This window comes from Ursus arctos, unplaced genomic scaffold (assembly GCF_023065955.2).
Source record: "Ursus arctos isolate Adak ecotype North America unplaced genomic scaffold, UrsArc2.0 scaffold_5, whole genome shotgun sequence".
NCBI classification, from domain to species: Eukaryota; Metazoa; Chordata; class Mammalia; order Carnivora; family Ursidae; genus Ursus; species Ursus arctos.
This window is the reverse complement of record NW_026623067.1, coordinates 16624645-16644345: the sequence shown is the minus strand read 5'-3', so window position 1 is coordinate 16644345 and position 19701 is coordinate 16624645. Positions and strand designations below refer to the sequence as shown.

The 19701-nt window shown below is 41.7% G+C and overlaps 2 protein-coding genes across 3 annotated transcripts in view; both read left to right on the top strand.

Moving 5' to 3' along the window:
* Nucleotides 1–6455, top strand: part of CCDC112 (coiled-coil domain containing 112) — a 30566-nt gene extending 24111 nt beyond the window's left edge. Inside the window, exons 7-10 of one of the 2 annotated variants that reach the window (XM_026507780.4) lie at nucleotides 553–966; nucleotides 3252–3347; nucleotides 4318–4436; nucleotides 5018–6455. In XM_026507780.4, coding sequence (XP_026363565.1) covers nucleotides 553–966; nucleotides 3252–3347; nucleotides 4318–4436; nucleotides 5018–5060 — 672 coding nt within the window. In that variant the 3' untranslated portion in view covers nucleotides 5061–6455. The remainder of the gene's footprint in view (nucleotides 1–552; nucleotides 967–3251; nucleotides 3348–4317; nucleotides 4437–5017) is intronic. The other variant, XM_026507781.4, reaches the window with a different exon arrangement.
* A 1894-nt stretch (nucleotides 6456–8349) lies between these two features.
* PGGT1B (protein geranylgeranyltransferase type I subunit beta) overlaps nucleotides 8350–19701 on the top strand; it is a 49240-nt gene continuing 37888 nt past the window's right edge. The window contains exons 1-2 of the mRNA XM_026507779.4: nucleotides 8350–8514; nucleotides 17496–17614. Of these exons, the coding sequence (XP_026363564.2) occupies nucleotides 8375–8514; nucleotides 17496–17614 (259 nt within the window). The 5' untranslated portion in view covers nucleotides 8350–8374. The remainder of the gene's footprint in view (nucleotides 8515–17495; nucleotides 17615–19701) is intronic.

Sequence of the window (19701 nt, the reverse complement as noted above, 5' to 3'; positions counted from 1 at the left end):
GAGCTGTTCCCCATGAATGCAAATGAAGGGGTAATGGAGAGGAGGCTACTTGATGAGGCCCAGTCCCTGTGAACCTGGGGATTCAGAGAGGAAGATGAAGGCCAAAAGAATAAACCACTACTCAGTGTTTAAAAGATAGAATTTTTTTTTTCAAAAAAATGAAGTACAAAAAAAAATTGCATTTGCTTAGGGAAAAAAAATGCTTTAAAACCTAAGCAACCAGCATCCTGCAAACAATATTCTTTCTAGAAAGATGGATTTGAGGGGCGCCTGGGTGGCACAGCGGTTAAGCGCCTGCCTTCGGCTCAGGGCGTGATCCCGGCGTTATGGGATCGAGCCCCACATCAGGCTCCTCCGCTATGAGCCTGCTTCTTCCTCTCCCACTCCCCCTGCTTGTGTTCCCTCTCTTGCTGGCTGTCTCTATCTCTGTCCAATAAATAAATAAAATCTTTAAAAAAAAAAAAAAGAAAGATGGATTTGAGGTTGCCTTTTCAAGTGCTCTTGGTTATTAATAATGTTTTTCTCTTGCTGTCTTTTTTTTTAATCATTTAGTCTATCCAGAACTGGAAAACCAAAAAGCAGCAAAAGAAGGAGGAAATGTTCAAGTTAAAGGAAAAGGCGGAGAACATCTCTCTGCTCTTTCACAGTAAAAAAGAAGAAAATCAAAAGCGAAAAGAGGAGCAAAGAAAGAAGCAGAAACTGGCAGTGGAAGCGTGGAAGAAGCAGAAGAGTCTAGAAAGGTCAGTGAGGCGCGCCTCCCAGGTGAAGGAAGAAGAAGAGAAAGAGAAGAAGCAGCAGAAAGAGCGCCGACGCCAGTTTAAACTAAAATTGCTCCTGGAGAGTTACGCCCAGCAGAAGAAAGAGCAGGAAGAACTTCTGAGACTTGAAAAGGAGAAGAGGGAAAAGACAGAAAAGGCAGAAAAGAGGAAAACCGCTGCCGAGGAGATCTCCAGGTTTCAAGAACGAGTGAGTGAATAATGGTTCCTGGATACGCCTCCAGGGCCCCACGTAGAGGTGTGACCTCCAGACTGAGGTCAGCAAAAAGGGGCTCACACCCGGCATTCGTATGGTCAAAACTAAGTCCTGATTTCTAGTAGAGGATAGTCTCCAGGGAGAGACAGGAAGTAGGGGTGATGGAGGTGGGGTGATGGAGGTGGTGGGCTGGGGACTGCCGGAGGTAGGCAGTGAGGAAAGCGTCCCAGAGCTGCAGGTGTCAGACAGAAGGTGATGCTGGCGGGGAGCCTTGAAGGAGAAGAAGGGGGGGCATCCTTCCTGGCAGAGGGAACAGCATGAATGCAGCTCACAGGAGGGTCACGGTGTGGTTTGGGGGGAAACCTGTAAGAACGGCAGCAGTCTCAGGGCACCAAACAGGAGATGGGGAGCAGCAGGGGACGAGGCTGGAAAGGTAGCCACGGGCCAGGCCACGCAGGTCCTGTCTTCTCTGCCAGACGGGCTGGCCCTACCCCCCTGGTGATTTGCTTACTTGTTCACTGTCCATCTCCCCACCATCATGAAAGTTCCATGAGAGCACAGGTTTTGTCCTTTTTGTTCATCCTTGCACCCTAGGATCTGGTACAGTGTAGAAATTCAGTATATACTTAAGGGAATCAAGGTTACTGCTGAGAGCTAGGGGATAATAGTGGATAAAAAAAGCACATACAAGAAAAACGCTAATCGAAGAAAGAGTTTACGATTTTACTATTAAAGTGTAATACAGTCCAAAAAGTATTTTAAAAAATAAGGAAGATTATTTCTTTTCTTTTCTTTTCTTTTTTTTTTTTTTTAAGATTTTATTTATTTATTTGACAGAGAGAGAGACAGCCAGCAAGAGAGGGAACACAAGCAGGGGGAGTGGGAGAGGAAGAAGCAGGCTCCCAGTGGAGCATGGAGCCCGATGTGGGGCTTGATCCCAGGACCCCGGGATCACGCCCTGAGCCAAAGGCAGACGCTTAACGACTGAGCCGCCCAGGCGCCCCAGGAAGATTCTTTCTTTATTTTTTCAAGATTTATTTATTAGAGAGAGGGGGGATGGGGGCATGTGCATGTGCGCAAAGGGGGTGGAGGGGCAGGCAGAGGGGGAGAGAATCTCCAGCAGACTCTCTGCTGAGCATAGAGCCCAATGCAGAGCTCAGCCTCATGACCCTGAGATCATGACCTGAAACCAGGAGTCAGGCGCTTAGCCAACTCCACCACCCAGACACCCCAGGAAGGATACTTTAAAATGAAAAAGGGTTCAAATGAAATATAACTGGGGGCGCCTGGGTGGCTCAGTCAGTTAAGCGTCTGCCTTCGACTCGGGTCATGATCTCAGGGTCCCGGGATCGAGCCCCGTGTCAGGCTCTCTGCTCAGAGGGGAGTCTGCTTCTCCCTCTGCCTGCTGCTCCCCCTGCTTGTATTCTCTCTCTCTGTCAAATTAATAAAGAAAATCTTTGTAAAAAATGAGATATGACTGTTATGAAATAATGCTTATGAATTGCTATATGCATCAAAAGACATAGCCGCAACTGTCATAAAGCAAAAAATAAGGGCAATACAAAGAAAAATAATAGATAAAAACACATTAATGGAATTTCCCCTAGTCCGTATGTAAAAATCTTCCTAAATAACAAAATATCCCATGCATTCTCCCCACCGCCCACCACCCAAAAAAAGGCAGCAGGCCTCACAATAAAAAACCAAGAAAAAAAAAAAAAAGAAATCCTGTAAAACAGAAAATATGTGAGAGATCTAAAACCAGACATAGCTGTATCAAAAAGTGAAAATGGAGGGGCGCCTGGGTGGCACAGCGGTTAAGCGTCTGCCTTCGGCTCAGGGCGTGATCCCGGCGTTATGGGATCGAGCCCCACATCAGGCTCCTCCGCTGTGAGCCTGCTTCTTCCTCTCCCACTCCCCCTGCTTGTGTTCCCTCTCTCGCTGGCTGTCTCTATCTCTGTCAAATAAATAAATAAAATCTTTAAAAAAAAAAAAAAAGTGAAAATGGACTTAGCTCAACTATTAAAAGGGGTCTTAGCTTGAACTATAAAATAAAACAAGAGATAGCTAAAGAAAGTGCGTTTCAGAAAGGATGTGCGTGTGTTACATTTATATGCAGGATAAATACAGCTCTTAGCCTTTGGTGGAAAAGGTTAATATTGAAGTATTGGTATTTAGGGTAATTTAATTTTACTTGCAAGCGACTGACCTTTGAAACAAATTCTAATGATTTTTATTTTCTTAACGTTACCCTGCTTTTGTTGGTGTATTTTTTTTAGGATTTACATAAACTCGAACTGAAAATTCTAGATCGACAGTTAAAGGAAGATGAAAACGCAGAAAAACAAAGAAAACTGGCAAAATTAAAAGACAAGGTGCCGTGTGCTGAGATTTATTTTTATTGTTACTGCCCCAACTCCTGATTTGTATGGAGACAAGCATAAAAACCATCTTCTTTATATCCAGAACTCTGTTTCTATATGACTTCCTCTAGATTTCGTCCTTGGGTATTTACATATTACAAAGCACAGCTTAGCACAACTCAAGCAACTGTTGTTGGAATTCTGCCATTTCACATTCTAAGCACCTTATTTTCTCTTACCCTGAATTAATTTTCTCTTCCTACTCTTCATTCTGTTCTTCATTTTTTCTCTGTATGCCTCTGTTTTAGACCTGTGGCAGCTGGGAGCATTGCTTAATCTCCCTGGTAGTACACGGAACTACAGATCTTGGTGACTCATGGGAACGAAGGACTTCTAGTGGTTATTTATCCTACATTTATTGTCTGGCTATCCCACTGTCATACTTGGCTGCATTACATTTCCCTCAGCATAGAAACAAAAAATAGAACAACAGTGGAAACAGAATAAAATAATTGAACTAGAAAAAGGGAACTAAATTAACAGTTTACTAATAGATTGATGGAGTCCAGGGGCACCTGGGTGGCTTAGTCGGGCAAGTGTCTGCCTTCAACTCAGGTCACAATCCCAGGACCCTGGGCTGGAGCCCCGTGTCGGACTCCCAGCTCAGTGGGGAGCCTGCTTCTCCCTCTCCCTCTGCCTGCCTGCCACTCTGTTACTTGTGCTCTCTCTCTCCTCTCAAATAAATAAATAAAATCTAAAAAAAAAAAGAAAAAAAAAAGATCGATGGAGTCCGGATCTCATGTTAGCTCTGGAACACAATCAGAAGTTTGCTGAAAAGGTTATTAACAGTTTTTTTGCTGTTCAGCTAATTTCAAGGATGTTTCTTATAACTGCTTGCCGTTGTTACTAAGGATCTCACTCGCTAGTCCAAACTTAATAGTTCATATAAATTAACTGGCACTCATTTTCTCTCTGATTACAGGTTGAAAACAACGTTAGTAGAGATCCCTCTAGGCTTTACAGAGCTACGAAAGGTTGGGAGGAACGGACCAAAAAGATGGGACCCACAGGCTCTGGGCCACTTCTGCATATCCCACACAGGTAACAAGGAGTTAGAGTGCGTGTCCACTTTATAATAATTTTTTTTAAAGATTTTATTTATTTATCTGACAGAGAGAGAGACAGCCAGCGAGAGAGGGAACACAAGCAGGGGGAGCGGGGGAGGAAGAAGCAGGCTCCCAGCGGAGAAGGGAGCCTGATGCGGGGCTCGATCCCAGGACCCCGGGATCATGTCCTGAGTCGAAGGCAGAAGCTTAACGACTGAGCCACCCGGGCGCCCCACTTTATAATAATTTAATAACTACGTGTTTATATTTTATATAATTTCTCTATATATGCTATGTTTTACACTGAAAAGTGGATAAAAGTTGCTAAATAATGTTGTCGTGTAGGTGTTCTGTCGTGCCTATACGTGGAAAACTTGAGCTACTTTTACATGGGGGTTAGATTCTGTCGTGCATACTTCGACAAGCTTCTGTGGCCAGAATCACCCCTGAAAAGCCTTTTACTTATCTCGGAGGCATATTATATTATCTCTCAGTGAGTCCCCCATAGAATTTAATTAATTAGGATTGTTTTAAAACTCCCTTTGTATTTATAATTGCCCTCCTTCTTCTCCCCAGGGCTATTCCAACCTGGAGACAAGGACTTGACAAAAGAATATGAGATAACGAAGTTGGTATTCAAGTTGAGAATGTCAGCATATCCATACCAGGAGAGAGTCCCTAACCATGTTCTTTAAATAGTACTAGCCCCAGTCAGATTGATAACTGTGTTGTATGTGGATTGACAGGCACTGAGTTTCATGCAGCGTTGTCATAGTTCTATTTATGCTTAGAGGGTATTTCAGTGTGATGTTGGCTCATTATGGATGTAAACGTTTTCTGATTAAGTGTATGTTACAAACATGATTTCATTTAAATACTCAGAACATTTCAAAGATATTTTGTTTTTTGTCATGGCATAGCAAAGTGGGACAATCATAGAGTAACATTTTTTTTTTTAAACAAAAATTTTGTACCATTTATAACTTGGAGGTGAATTAGCTCAAGTAACAAAAATGTAAAGGTTTTCCTTTTTGGGGGGAAATAAGTTAGTACTTTTCTAAGTTTAACACATTGGTCATTTGTCAGTTGCTACATTTTTGTGTAATAAATATTTTGTATCTGTTGGAAGCATGCTTTGTTTTATATAGAGAATATTTATTTTAAAAATATGCCTCACCTCATGTATATCCCATTATTTGTATTATCGTTATCTTTTTGGTTCCCTTTAGCTATTCCAAATTTCCCTTTAGCCTTTCTGGATGTCACACATTTATAAAACCTTGTGTCTTTCACATCCTGGCTGGTGCAGTTTTCTTTACTGCTTCTGTGTGGCTCAAAATATTTGGTCAAAAGAATTAACTTTAAAATTTCCAAACTTTTGTACATGAAAACACAATTGAACTTAATTTGACTCAACTTTTCATATTATAAAATCTCAGTTCCTAACTTTCATCAGTTCCCGTCTTATAGGAAAGGTACCGTATATGTAATAAATATAGGAAACTTGTTTCTTTTACCTTTTATCTTAGAATATCTTTAATTATAACTTGATACATCTAGGTCAAGTGACTCAGAAATGTACTATTAGCAGTAACTTTTACTTATTTCACAGTTAATCATCAAAGTAGATGGCTTCCAAATTTTGGAAACCGAATTCTGATTACACAACTATGGGTGCAAAATGAGAGAAATAACATAAAACATCCTTAATCAGGAATGCCTGTTTTATTTGTAGTCCTTGTTCTCTATTATTTTTTTTTAAACGATTGGAGGCAATTTAGAAATAAAATATTGAATGGGACAACAGATTTTTAAAACAGAATGAAACTACTACAAGATACACAAAAGAAGGTTTCTTACATATGGTGTTTGAACATGTTGCTTTTTCTTGCACGCAAAGGCACCTTACCATTTCCTGCATCTAAGGGGAGTATACCGGGTAGTGTGATTTTATGGCTTTTTGTCTGTTTTTTCGTTTGTTTCTTAATAAAAGTATGGAATTTTCTTGACAAAACCAGTCCTTCTAACTGAATCTAAAATAAATGAGGGGTTTACTGTATGGGTCCTCTCTATAAAAGGTACAGAATAAGCATAATTAATAGTATCTTCAGTTACAGGCTCATAGAAGAGAGAAATAAACATTTCTTATACTGGTTTAAAAAGGATGTGAGTAAGAAATTTAGAAAAAATCCTAAAGGGAAAATGTTAATAAAGCACCCATACTTCCATCACTCCGGGTAACTTTTTCCAAAAATATACCTGCATATTTTAAAATAGCTACAGTCATAGAGAACATCTTATTTACTATACTTAATTACTTTACATTATACATTCCTATGTTTCTATAGAATTCAAACATTATTGTTTAATGGCTAAGTAATGTTCAATTATATAGATGTTTTATCGTTCCTATACTTAGAAAACTTGAGCTCTTCTTACCTAATAACATAGAGTGGCATTTTACATGGAGGTTGGATTCTGTCATGCATATATCAACAATCCTGTGTGGTCAAAAGCACCCATGAAAACCCTTTTATGTACCTTGGAGGCATATTATATTATCTCTCAGTGAGTCCACTGTAGAATTTGGATCAGATTGGTGGTTCTGGAGCTGAGAATCAGATGAAACATTTGGGTTCCCTTCAGTGGCCCAGTTGAATAGGATTCTCTAGCATATATGGCATATATCGACTGCAACGTTCATCCTGGTAAATTAAATGTGTGCTATGACCCCACTTTGAACATGCTCAGACATTTGGCGGTGCATGTTTGTAAGTGAGAGAGAAAGATCTTAACCATAACAGTGAAAACTCCTCTAGACTGGGCATACCCGAAAAGCAAGGAGTGTGGCCTCCCTGTTTGTAAGGAAGCCCCAAGGACAGCCCTCCGCCCATACCCAGCCCTTTGGTAATGCAGTATTTCTTAAAGACATACAGGAATACCTGTGAATAAGTAGTTACTAGTACCTAAAGTTAGGTGCTTTGGATTATTAAATAGGTAGAAGATAACTCCAGCCCGCACAGTGTGTATTTTAAGTAGATTTTTCTAAGAAAGCTAACAATTAAAATTACATTCAAACAGCTTATCTGACTGTAGAGAACCCAGGTTTGAGCCTGATCTTTTGGTGGATTTTTTCCCCAAAGACTGCCTCGTGAACTTTTAAAGGGAATAATATATGGCTGAAGCAAATTAAGTTCCTCTTAAAAAAAAAAAAAAAAGCTAGAAGCATGTTATTTCATTTTTTAATATACGGCTGGTTGGAGAACATTTGAGCTGGTTTGCTCTGGCATATTGATGCAACATTGATGCTAGATGAACACAGCCTCAAGCATTAAGAGTACAGTCTTGCAAAAGAAAATGATGCAGTCACATATGTGAATATGTGTATATTGTGTGTGTGTATTTTTTTAAGTGATTTTTGGTATCCTAAAGAGGATTAGGAACGTCTCTGAATTTAGGAAGCGTCAACAATTATTTAACGAACATTTATCTCCACAGCTTGATTTGAAGGTCCAGCCTCCCCATCCATTCAGTTTAAAACTGGGGCCTTCCAAAAAGGATTTATTCTGATCCATCCATTTTCATATATACCATCGTTTGGGGCCGTGATTGTCTCAAAGCGAACTAGAAGCTTTTGATCTTGCACTTCCTCTCAAATATCAGAGGAGGATAAAAGTTCTGCAGGGATTTGTGGGCTCAGTTTTACAAGGCTTGAGAGGGGTCTCCAAGCCGGTGGGGCTCAGAATAGAAAAGGTGGGGCCTAGAGAAAAATCCGAGGCATAAAGCGCTGCATAAAACTGTTAACAGCGAGGGGTTTCCAGCACGGACCGGCCGGCCCACCCCCGCGCGCCAGCCTCGGGTCGCCCCTCGGGGTTCCTTCTCGCCGCGCGCCAACTGCTTCCGGGTCGCGGCGGACGTCGCTTCCGCAGCAGCATGGCGGCCACGGAGGATGAGCGGCCGGCGGGGAGCGGCGAGGGAGAGCGCCTGGATTTCCTGCGAGACCGGCACGTGCGGTTCTTCCAGCGCTGCCTCCAGGTCTTGCCCGAGCGTTATTCTTCGCTCGAGACCAGCAGGTAACTGGTGGCCACGAGCAACGGGGTGGGCACGAGGCCCCGGCCCCAGCGGAAAGGCACCGGCAGTGCCGGGTGTCTCTCCTCTCGGGCGGGTCTGCAGTCACCCTCACTCCCCCGAGCTATGGCGGGAGGGTTGGGGCAGCAGTAAGTCGAGGGCTTGCGGAACCTCCAGTTTCTGCCTTTTTCACTTGCCAACCATTTTTTCTGTCAACTCTGAGCTTCCTTTTTCTTCCCATTACGAGGCTGTGAATCACTTGGCCTCATTACTTCCGAGTATAGAAGGAGAAAGACAAATCATTTTGTCTTCGTATTTTAGGTAAATAGCCTCTCCTGTGCTACCCTTTCCTCTAAAACGTTATTAACTCTGAATTGAATATCTGTATGCTGTTTGATGTATAGGAGCGGCGCAGAGCCTGTAAGGTTTGAGTAGAAATTAACTTTCCAGGAATTGTAAATGTAAGGGTAGGAGAAGGTTGGCGGAAGAGGTGCAGTGTTCCGTGAAGCAGCCTGTTAAAAGTGTATTTGCTGTAGCCTTGTGAGTTGGAGTTGCTGAGGAGTGTGATTTGGCTGCGGCTAAAAAACTGTGAATTAGTCATTCAGAGTAAAAGTCTCGGGATGAGAAAAAGAAGGAGGCGGTCCTTGCTCTGCAGTGCTGTGTTTTGAAGTGAGATTCCAACGCTGCATAGGACTGGATAAGAAGAGAGCCTATTGGTTTTGCTCTAATCTCTGCGTATTTTTTGAACTCTGATTCTCTGACGTATTTTGAACATTGCATGGCTGGGTCACATTTGTAAGTTTATAGATTACTTCTGCCGAGTGCTCTAGAAATCTGGTATAATAGTTGCTGGAGTACGGCTGAACAAGACGAGTGGTTTCAGTAGAGTTCTGTGCCACAGAGGGTTAATGTGTGTTAATAGTGTGTTAGCGAAGGGTTAGTGGGAGCCTGTAGGAAGGGCAGATACCTAATCCACATTTCTTTAGAGAGGCCTTCCCAAAAAAGATGCACACCTTCCAATCACCCACCTGAAATTATATATTTATTGGTTTATTTGTTTAATATTTTTGTTCCAGGCGGGATTGTAAACTTCACGAAAGATCTTTCTCTAGTTTACCTGTATGATACTAGAGCTGCCCTGTCTGATGTAGTAGTCACTAGCCACATTTGGCTGTTTAAATTTGAATTCATTAAAATTAAAATATTAAAAATTCAGTTCTGGTTGCAGTAGCCACTGCATTTCGAGCGCTCAGTCACCACATTGGGCAGTAGCTTTTGTTGCTATTTCAACATTTCCATCGTCCCGGAAAGTCTTTCGGGCAGTACTGCACTAAGACCTTGAATAGTATCTGGCATGTAAGAGGCACGAAGTAAATATTTGTTGAATAATGTGAGCTGAGCCCTGAATAATGAACACATTCTTGCAAAAGAAAGAGTGAAGCATTATTTATATTCCTTTCTCTATCCACAGCTGTTGATTGACTGGTAGAGCACATCCCTAAACCTAAATTAAGATTTCCAAAACTCACTCCGTTGATTGGAATGATATGCGATGAAACCAACGATGTTAATAGATCACACATTTTATGGGGATTAATTTTATGTGAATTCGAAGCATTTGGATAAAAAAAAAATCTTCCATCTTATGGTGCTTGTTAAACAGTTGAACTTTGCTAGTAGCTATCATTTGAGGTCTGTGCCTAAATTCAAAATGCCAGTGTTTGATGGCTCTACTTAGAATTCCAGCATGGACAAAACCATATATACTAATGCACGTTGGTAAGCTGTGTAATGGTGCTCGTAGCATAAGTACGACTGCAAAAATTGTCTGATTGAACAACTAATTTAATAATTTCAATATAATCTTAGAATCTACACCAGGCATTATGTATTAGCTGATAGTGTATAATGCCATGGTGCATTAGTTAAGAAATATTAATTATATCCTTTTTATGCCTAACGCTTATCACTTGAGTAGAATATTTTTTACTTCCTGTTTTCTTATGGCACACTTAATAACCACATTTAAGCTAATGTGCACATAGCAGTTTTTGTAGTGATTTTTTAAAGTTTTTCAGCTTTTCTCTATCCTGATTCAGTCTTCCCTTAGTTTAGCGTTAAGTACTTGTGGTCTGTATGATTTATAATTGTGTGCTTATGAAGGAGCTTGGAGTTTAGTTTTCAGATAAAACAATGTGTTTGCTAAGTCACAGATCTGAACTTGGTATTGCTATCTAATTCCGTAGACATTCATTGAGTGCCTACTGTTTGGGTACAGGGATGCAGTGCGAACCCGGTGATTTTTGGTGTGCCTTCTTACGGATAGAGGTGACAAAGGTGACTCTAAGGAAGGCTGATAACGGACTAGACATTTAGACACTTATTTTCTGACCCACCATTTTGGCAAAATTACTTCATTTCCCTGTTGCTTTTAGTCTGACAAATAGGACCAAATAATTTTATATTTTTCTAATAACAGTGGCTTTATGAAAATAAAGTATTTGTTGTTTCACCTGTGGCTTTTTCCATATTACCTTCTGAAAGGCAGTAGTTACTGGTTACCTCATGTGAATATTAAACCTGGGAGTGTGAGCTTTGTGCATTCACAGGTTTCTTTTTTGTGAGTGGCTTAGAGAGTTTTTTGGTCATAAGTTGTCATTGCCATTTGTGTTTGGGTAATGGAAGTTAAAGGAGGTTTTTTAATCGAAGAACAAAATACTGACCATTTTCTATGTATGTTATTTTTACAGATCCAGCTGCTGTCAGAGAAGGGTTTAGATGTTTGGTTTCTATTTTACAGGACATCACAGTCTACTTAGTCTTTCTGTTCACGTGTCCTTCCGTATTCCCCTGTGCAGCCTGTTTTCTGACTGCTCAGCTGACTACCATCTAGCAGCTACTCTGCTTTTTCATTCGCTCCCTCATCTGAAATACATTGCAGTTCCGGCAGCGTGTTTCTCAGAGCGTGATGTGTGGGCGGGAGGCTCTAAGTCAGTGACCTCATCACATGCTTGTAAGAATGCAAGTACCCGGGCCCCTCTCCGGTTCTGTGCAGGCCTGCCAGTGTGCATTGTGACAGGCATCCCAGGTGGTCCTCATGCACACTGAAGTTGGAGACTGTTTGCCTGCTCGGAGACAGATGTACAAACAGATCCGTAAAAGTGCCTCCCAACTCTAAGGTGCCTGTAAATCACCTGGGGATCCTGTTAAAGTGCGGATTCTGATTGCATAGTTCTGGGAGGGGTCTAAGGTCCTGCAGGTCTAGCGGGTTCGCAGGTGATGCTGATACTGCTGATCCCCTGACCACACTTGAATTAGTTTGCACTATGATTGTGGTATTCACAGGATATTCTGGAAGCACCTAGGTTCAACCTGAAGAGAGAGGCGTGTCTCAGAGATGGCTTCTTGGAAGAAGGAACCTTGAAGCTAAATATTAAAGAATGTGTTTAGTTTGGGGAGTTGGGGGATGGATTATAGGCAAATGGACAAGACAATAAAGGTAGGCAAGTGAGTGTTGAGCAGAGAAACCGCAATCATTTGTCTAATAGTGGTTCAAACCGTAAGGCAGGTGTGGTAGGAATTTACTCTGGAGGGCAGGCATGGGCCAGATTACAGAAGGCTTTGTGTGCCAGGTCAAGAAACTTGAATTTGATATCACATAAGTGATGGAAAGTTGCCAAGCAGTGGATCTTCCTAGTTAGATATGCATTTCAGAGTGATTGTCGAATTTGAGATTGGTTGTTGTAGTAGTAAGTGGGACCAGACCAGCACCAGGAAGACCAGTTAGGGAGCTGTTGTAGTGTGCAGTAGGCTGGGAGCCAGATGCTGGGGCAGAATGGGATAGAATGAAGGAGTACAGGAAAAAGGAGGAGTTCAGGATCCTAGGATTGGAACTGCTATCTGATCTAGAAAGCAAGAGGCAAAAGGATTAGGTTTAGAAAGGAAGATGATTTCTTTTTTTTTTTTTTTTTTTTTGACAGCAAGAGCGCTACTGGCTTGGGAAGGGAGGGTGGAAACGTGGAGGGGAGAAGAGAGAGAGAAAATCTTGAGCAAGTTCCATGCCCGCCACCAAGTGAGGCAGGGCTCTATTTCACGACCCTGAGATCAAAAGTCAGACACTTAACCGACTGAGCCACCCAGGCGCCCTGAAGGTGATTTCTATAATAGTACTTATTATGTAGCTACTTATTTTTTCCCATAATTTAACCTGCTTAAGGTTAGGAGGCTTGTTTTGTTCGTTTTTGTCATGACACCTAGTCTGTAGTAGATGTTCAGTAAACATTTCTTACTGAAAAATTATTTTGCATGTAAAATAATTCCAAAGATGTGTGACTGTACTTAAAAATACTTACCATCAAGCCAGCGACTGAAAAATATTAGAGATAAGTAGTAATTACAATTCTAGCATTTCTGCAGGCTTTCAGTCATTCATTCCACCGTGTTACTGGGGCCTCTGTGTGTTGTGTATTTTAACTTCATGATTAATTTCCATCTGTCCTCTAAGGCTCTCTCATCATTTCCACTTTTACCAATTTTATTGAGCACTTGTGTTCCTGTTTCTAAATATTACCTACTTCTAAATGCTCGTTCATAATTTTAGAACTCTTTGCAGTATGATTTAGTTATAGCCCCAGCTGAGAGCTAGGCAGGAATGCAGTCACGTGTTAAAGACACTTGGAGATGCCGGCAGAGAGACTGTACTGGCAGAAAGGGGCCGAGCACGTGATCCAAAGTTAGGGAGTCTAGTCAGTGCCCATACATCAGTGTGTCCCGTACACTCGCAAATGGTCGCTTACCTGCTCCAGCCTGACGGTACACTCCTCCTTTACCGGCACAGGAAATTTGTTACTATCCCTCAATTCTTTTTTCCACTGCAGACTGGTTTTCCTTTCTCCCCGCCCCCCTGCCATTTAATCATTGGCGGTGGCGGGGGGTAGTGTTGGTGCTGTGTTTTAAGCCTGAAATTTTTATTCTGAAGTCTGGATAATTGGAGATCTGGACACATCGTTTAGTTGATGCCTCCCGTCCGTGAATTGATCCAGTGGGGCAGCAACTTGATTTAGAGGGGACAAACTTTACTGTCAAACTTTACTGTCTCATCCATGGAAGACACACTCTTCATAGGTGTTGTTCAGAGTGGAAGAAGGGGCAGGAAGATGTGGCTGGCTTATTTTGCTTTTTCAGGTTAGCATTTCAGAGTTCCATTCTAGGGAAGAGAAGAAAGGAGAAGAACAAACAGATGCTCTCCAAAGTTAGCAAAGTTGAAGTACCTTCGCTGGCCTGATTTTAGGCACGTGTCTTCGCACGATTTCCCCTCTAGACCCCTGCCCCCAGGTGGGTTGCCAGCAGTCCAAACCCCAGGTAGCACCCACTGGGGCACCATAAAACCCTCCCTTATTTCTCTAGAGGCCCACAGCCCAAAATTGCTTTGTTTTTCTAATGCCTCACTTAATTCTCTTCCTCTCAGAGTTTTAGTACTGCTTGAGAATTCTGGTGTGGTGAGAAAGGAGTATTTTCCCAGCCTGTCTTACAGGAAGGCCAGACATTCGCTCCAAATTGACTTCTTGGTTCTGTCTGCCAGCCGCCACCGGGTGCCTCACTTCATAAGCATAAGCTTTTCACTAGAGCTGTGTTAATCCTATAAACCTTAGTCTCACCTGCTAGGAGTGGAAAATACTGGACTCTCAGAAGCCTTTAATAATTAAGTAGGCAAGATTTTAAAGTAGTATACCAGCAACCGACTTGATTTCTGGTATTTGCATCCATATTCAGAAGCAAGTAAAATGAAAAACAGATCATTCATAGAACACTTTGTGTAGGTGACAGTGTGACCGGAGCAGGGTTACTTACCCTTAGCACTGCTGACATTTTGTTGAAGGGCGCTGTCCTGTGCATTGTAGGTGGGACATTTAGCAGCATCCCTGGCATTTACCAGCTAGCTGCCATTGGCACCCTAGTCCTCTAGCGACAACCAAAAATGTCTTTAGAATGTCCCCTGGGGCATCACTGCTCTAAAGCAGTGCCTTTTTTTTTTTTTTTTTTTTTTCTTGTTTAAACAGGCTCCATACCCAGCATGGAGCCCAACATAGGGCTTGAACTCACGACCCTGAGATCAAGACCTGAGCTGAGAATAAGAGTCACAGGCTTGGGCTGCGTGGGTGGCTCAGTTGGTTAAGTGTCTGCCTTGGGCTCAGGTCATGATCCCAGGGTCCTGGGATCGGGCGCCCACATTGGGCTCCCTGCTCATCAGGGAGCCTCTTCTTCCTCTGCCTCTGCTGTTCCCCCTGCTTGTGCTCTCTCCCCCGCTCTCTCAAATAAATAAAATCTTTAAAAAGAAAAATGTCATCCGCTTAACTGACTGAGCCACCCAGGCGCCCCTAGAGCAGTGCTTTTAAAGCCTGGCTGCACATGACCCTCACCTGGGAAGCTTCCCACACCTGCCCCCCCCCAGTATCAGGTACACAGACCCCACTTCCACCTAGAATTTCCGTTTCATTATCATAGAGTTAGACCTAGGCCTCTCTGTGTTTTATTAGTGGTGTTTTAGGTGTTTGTTTTGTTTTTAAAGATTTTATTTATTTATTTGACAGAGAGAGACAGCCAGCGAGAGAGGGAACACAAGCAGGGGGAGTGGGAGAGGAAGAAGCAGGCTCCCAGCGGAGGAGCCTGATGTGGGGCTCGATCCCACGCCCTGAGCCGAAGGCAGCCACTTAACGACTGAGCCACCCAGGCGCTCCTAGATGTTTGTTTTTAAGCTGATTCTCATGGGCAGCCGGGTTTGAGAAACGCCCCTGTGGCGAACACCACCCTGCGACTCAGAGTTCCAAAGTACTGTTCACTGGTTATCGTGCGTGGAAATCTCCAGCAAATTACTTGAATTCTTTGGACTTCATGATTTTGAGCTAAAAAAATGTAAGAGAGTACTTAACTTAGAAAAGAATACGAGGTTATTTTTATAGCCCTTTTGATGTTTTCTAATCATATATTTTTTATTGGCAGGAAGATCTTTGATTTATCCAGCCTCTGTAGGTTGTCGTATGGACAACCTCATGTTGTTCTCCACTTTTCTCTGGCTTCCGTTTGTTTTTCTATAATAATGCTTTAACAAACTAAATTATTAAATAATTTTAATTAATTATATCTGACTCTGACCATTTACAGCAAAACTGAAAACCCCAGTGAGAGCTCTCCAGGGGGGTTAGATAAAGTACTGCAGGTCTTTTATGTGTTAGTTCCTTCAGTAAGTACTTGAGTACTTAACCACCACAAGGCAGCCTTATCTCCTGACCCGTCATTATCACGAAGAGCCCTGATTCTCCAGCATGGCTGCTGTTGGATAGAAGTTCTTCCCGTTTCTAAAGTATTTTGTTTTGGCAAAGAGCAGGGTTGTCTGGGGGGAAGAAGGTTGCCAGCCAGTGACCTGGAGAAAAGGCTGTAGCGTGACAGCTTGTTTAGATCCTGAGGTTGTCATTAACTGTGTCCAATCAGGGAAAATACCAGGGGTGATAGCTTCTGTTTGTTGAGTGCTTGCTTGTGGGCAGGTAGTGCAGGGACCGTGAGGGGTAGTAATTTATAGGTGAGGAAGCGGACTTTGAAAAGACTTAGAAAAGGGCCTGCCCAGGTTATAAATGGCTATAAATCAGCCAGCCTAGGATTTGAACCTAGCTCCTTCGAGGGCAAAGTCTGAACTCTGAACTGTAGCTAATCTGTATTTAATCCTGATCTTGCTCAGATCAATCACCTCCCGAATTCTGGTGGCTCGCAGTGGTTTGTAAGAACTAAATTTAGCTAGTATATAAGAAATTTTCTAGCTCCATGTCTAGTACATAGTAATAGTCTCTCAGTAATGTAAGTTTCCCAAAATCTGTTGTTCTTAAGTGTACCGGTATTGCATTAGTTTTAGTTTTTGCCCTTAGCGTTGGTTAGAATTAAATTACTCTCTGATTTCTCCTCCTGTAATCTAATGTATGCCAGCCTTTTTCAACCAGGGATCAAAGAGAATTGCACCCTTAAAAAAGAAAAAAAGTGACTTCTCTCATTTTCCTTAGTTGGTAATATCTTCTAGATGCACGGGAAAGAAGTTAACTTATTAAACACAGTGCATGCCTTAGGGCATTGAGGCTTATTTCTCTTTTGGAATCTTAGTCGAAAAGGTTACAGAATGTGCCCAGTGACTTTGCTGTCAGATTTTAGACCAGATGATTTGAAGTATTAATTTGTTGTGTTAGTCATAGGAATTGTTAGACTACAGAGACGAGATAACCATTCTCAGACGGCAGTAGAGCGTGCATTTCAGCCTGAAAAGAATTATATATAACCAACTCTTTTTGTAAAAAGTAATCACTAAAGTACTAGTTTTTATATGAAAACAAAGTTTACATTTCTCATCTCATGTGCAGTCTTGGAGCGGAGTGTTGCCTTCCAGTTCTGCGTTCCATCGAAGATTCCTCTCTGGGAAAATAGAGTTGAAATGCATGTGTATTTTTAAAGCACTATTTCCCAAAATTCATTTTAAGTTTTTTCCAGTCACATTATTTGTAAACAAATTTGAATACAGATGGATTTATTCTAACATTCCTTAAGAATTAAGCACCAACTGTGGGCATAGTTGCTCTTGGGAAATGGGTGGAAATAGGGATTTTATGTATTTTCCAGTCTTTTGAACCTGTGTTAATTAGGTGCAGGGAATTCTTTTTTAAATCTGCTTTAGCCTTCAGATTGCTTTAGCGAGTCCACGCGTGCTTCAGGTGAGCAGGACTGGTTTTTTTTAACCGCGAAATGTTCCTTTTTACAAATGAAACAAAGGTTTGATTGATATTAAACTATAAGTTTAAATAGGGCTTTTTGGCTTTTGCAAAATGAGAGTACTGTTTGAATTAATTTTAAAATTAGAAAGACCTTATTATTTTTCGGAACCAGAAAGACTTCAGTGTTTTGACAGTTGAGATGAAATTTTACGTTTTTGTTTTTTTTTTTTTTCTTTTAGGCTGACAATTGCGTTTTTTGCGCTCTCCGGGCTGGATATGTTGGACTCCTTAGATGTGGTGAACAAAGATGATATAATAGAGTGGATTTACTCCCTGCAGGTCCTTCCCACAGAAGACAGTGAGTGAGTTTTTAGCATTTTATTTTTAGTGTGACTAGTTAGTGGTACTTGGCATAACATGTGTCAGACTAGCAAATCTCCACGTTAATTCATGAACTGTTACCATATTTGATTCGTCCATGTTTTCCTTCCAATGTTGCGCTCCCGTCCTGTTCAGATACCACACCTGAGAAGTCTAACCGTTGGGGCGCCCGGCTGGCTCAGTCAGTGGAGCCTGCGACTCTTGGTCTCAGGGTCGGGAGTTCGAGCCCCACGTTGAGGGTAGAGATTACTTAAAAAATACATAAATAAATAAATAATTAAGAAGCCCGATCATTAATCTCTTGAGAGAACAACAGTGCAGTTGCCTGGGATTCGAGAGTTGCAGTTGTGGCCACATGTTATGTCTGCACTTCCGCATCGATGACTGCTTGGCAGTTATTTGTACCTGGTATTTTTGTGTGATCAGTTGCGTAGCATTTGCCGTGTTTTTCGTTTCCAGCCATTCTTTTTGTCTTTTCAGTGAACTCTTGGCTGTCAAAAAGTTTCATTTCAGTCTCCTTGGTTTTCCCTCTCGTGTTTCATTAGCTTTTCTCTGATGGTTTCTTAGAACTCTTACTAACACTGCTTCTTAAACTTCATAAATTTTGGTCACTTAAATTCTTTTTCTTTTTTTTAAATTAATTTTCAAACTTTATGGCACCCGATCAACTAAGTGCACACAAGCTTTATACACCTTATCGTTCACTCTGTTAAGTGTAGCGTGCCTAACCTTGATTTCACTTGTAGGTGTTAGCAGTTCTAACCTTGAAAAGAGAAGCAGATGAACTCCCAGAAAATAGCACAGGTTTTATCATGGTCACCACTTACTGGCTTTAGAGAGCCAATATTTATAAATCGACCCGTGTGTTTTGTTGGTTGGAGTAAACATTTGTAAATGTCTCACCTGGATGACCTTTAGGGAAATAGTAAGGTAAAAGCTTTGTTGAGAAAGAAAGAAGTGTGATCTATTAGCAGATGTTCTTGGACATAATTTTAGGTCTTTCTACTTTATTGTTCTTGGATTTCATAGTGTTTGTGTTTATATAGTGTTTAAAATCAGTGCCTGTTGTGAATTCTTGTTTAAAAATGAATAAGCATTTTTATTATTTTTTATTTTTTTAAAGATTTTATTTGTTTATTCATTTGACAGAGATAGAGACAGCCAGCGAGAGAGGGAACACAAGGAGGGGGAGTGGGAGAGGAAGAAGCAGGCTCCCAGCGGAGGAGCCTGATGTGGGGCTCGATCCCATAACGCCGGGATCACGCCCTGAGCCGAAGGCAGACGCTTAACTGCTGTGCCACCCAGGCGCCCCAAAAATGAATAAGCATTTTGATCTAGATCTGTCACACATAAGTATCTACTCACTTTTCACCAGCTGCATGAAGCCGCGTACGCGATATACTGCTCAGTAGTTAGAGATTCTGGCACGTTGGTGAGTAGGATTTATCGAATGTTCTGCTAACCCTGTGGAGAAGGGCTGTGATAATTACAAGATATGCTGCTCATTCTCATGGAGCTTGTGGCTGAGGTGAGGTCACAGTTCCAGACACCTGAAAGTAGAAGTGATTTGTGTTTTCCCCTTTCACTAGATTTTTTTTTTTTTTTTTTAGATTTTATTTATTTATTTGTCAGAGAGAGAGAGAGAGAGAGAGAGCACAAGCAGGGGGAGCGGCGGGCAGAGGGAGAACCAGGCTCCCAGCCGAGCAAGGAACCCGAGGCAGGACTCGATCCCAGGACCCTGGGATCACAACCTGAGCCAAAGGTGGATGCTGAACTGACTGAGCCACCCAGCTGTCCTTAGATATTTTTGTTAACTAGTGTAAGTGAGTCTGGTTTTTTTTTAAACTTCAAAAGTTAAAAATTAGATATAGTATTATTATAGCTGCTAATTTTTGATTTTTTATTAAAAATACATGTCCTGATTAAATTATTCACTGTAGTTTCCTAAAGGGATGTGTCTCACACAGTACACTTAGGAAATGATACAGTGTGAGTCGTAGAAAAACGATTCTGTATATTTTTTGCTAAAATATATTATTTTTAGAAAAAATTTACTGATACTCA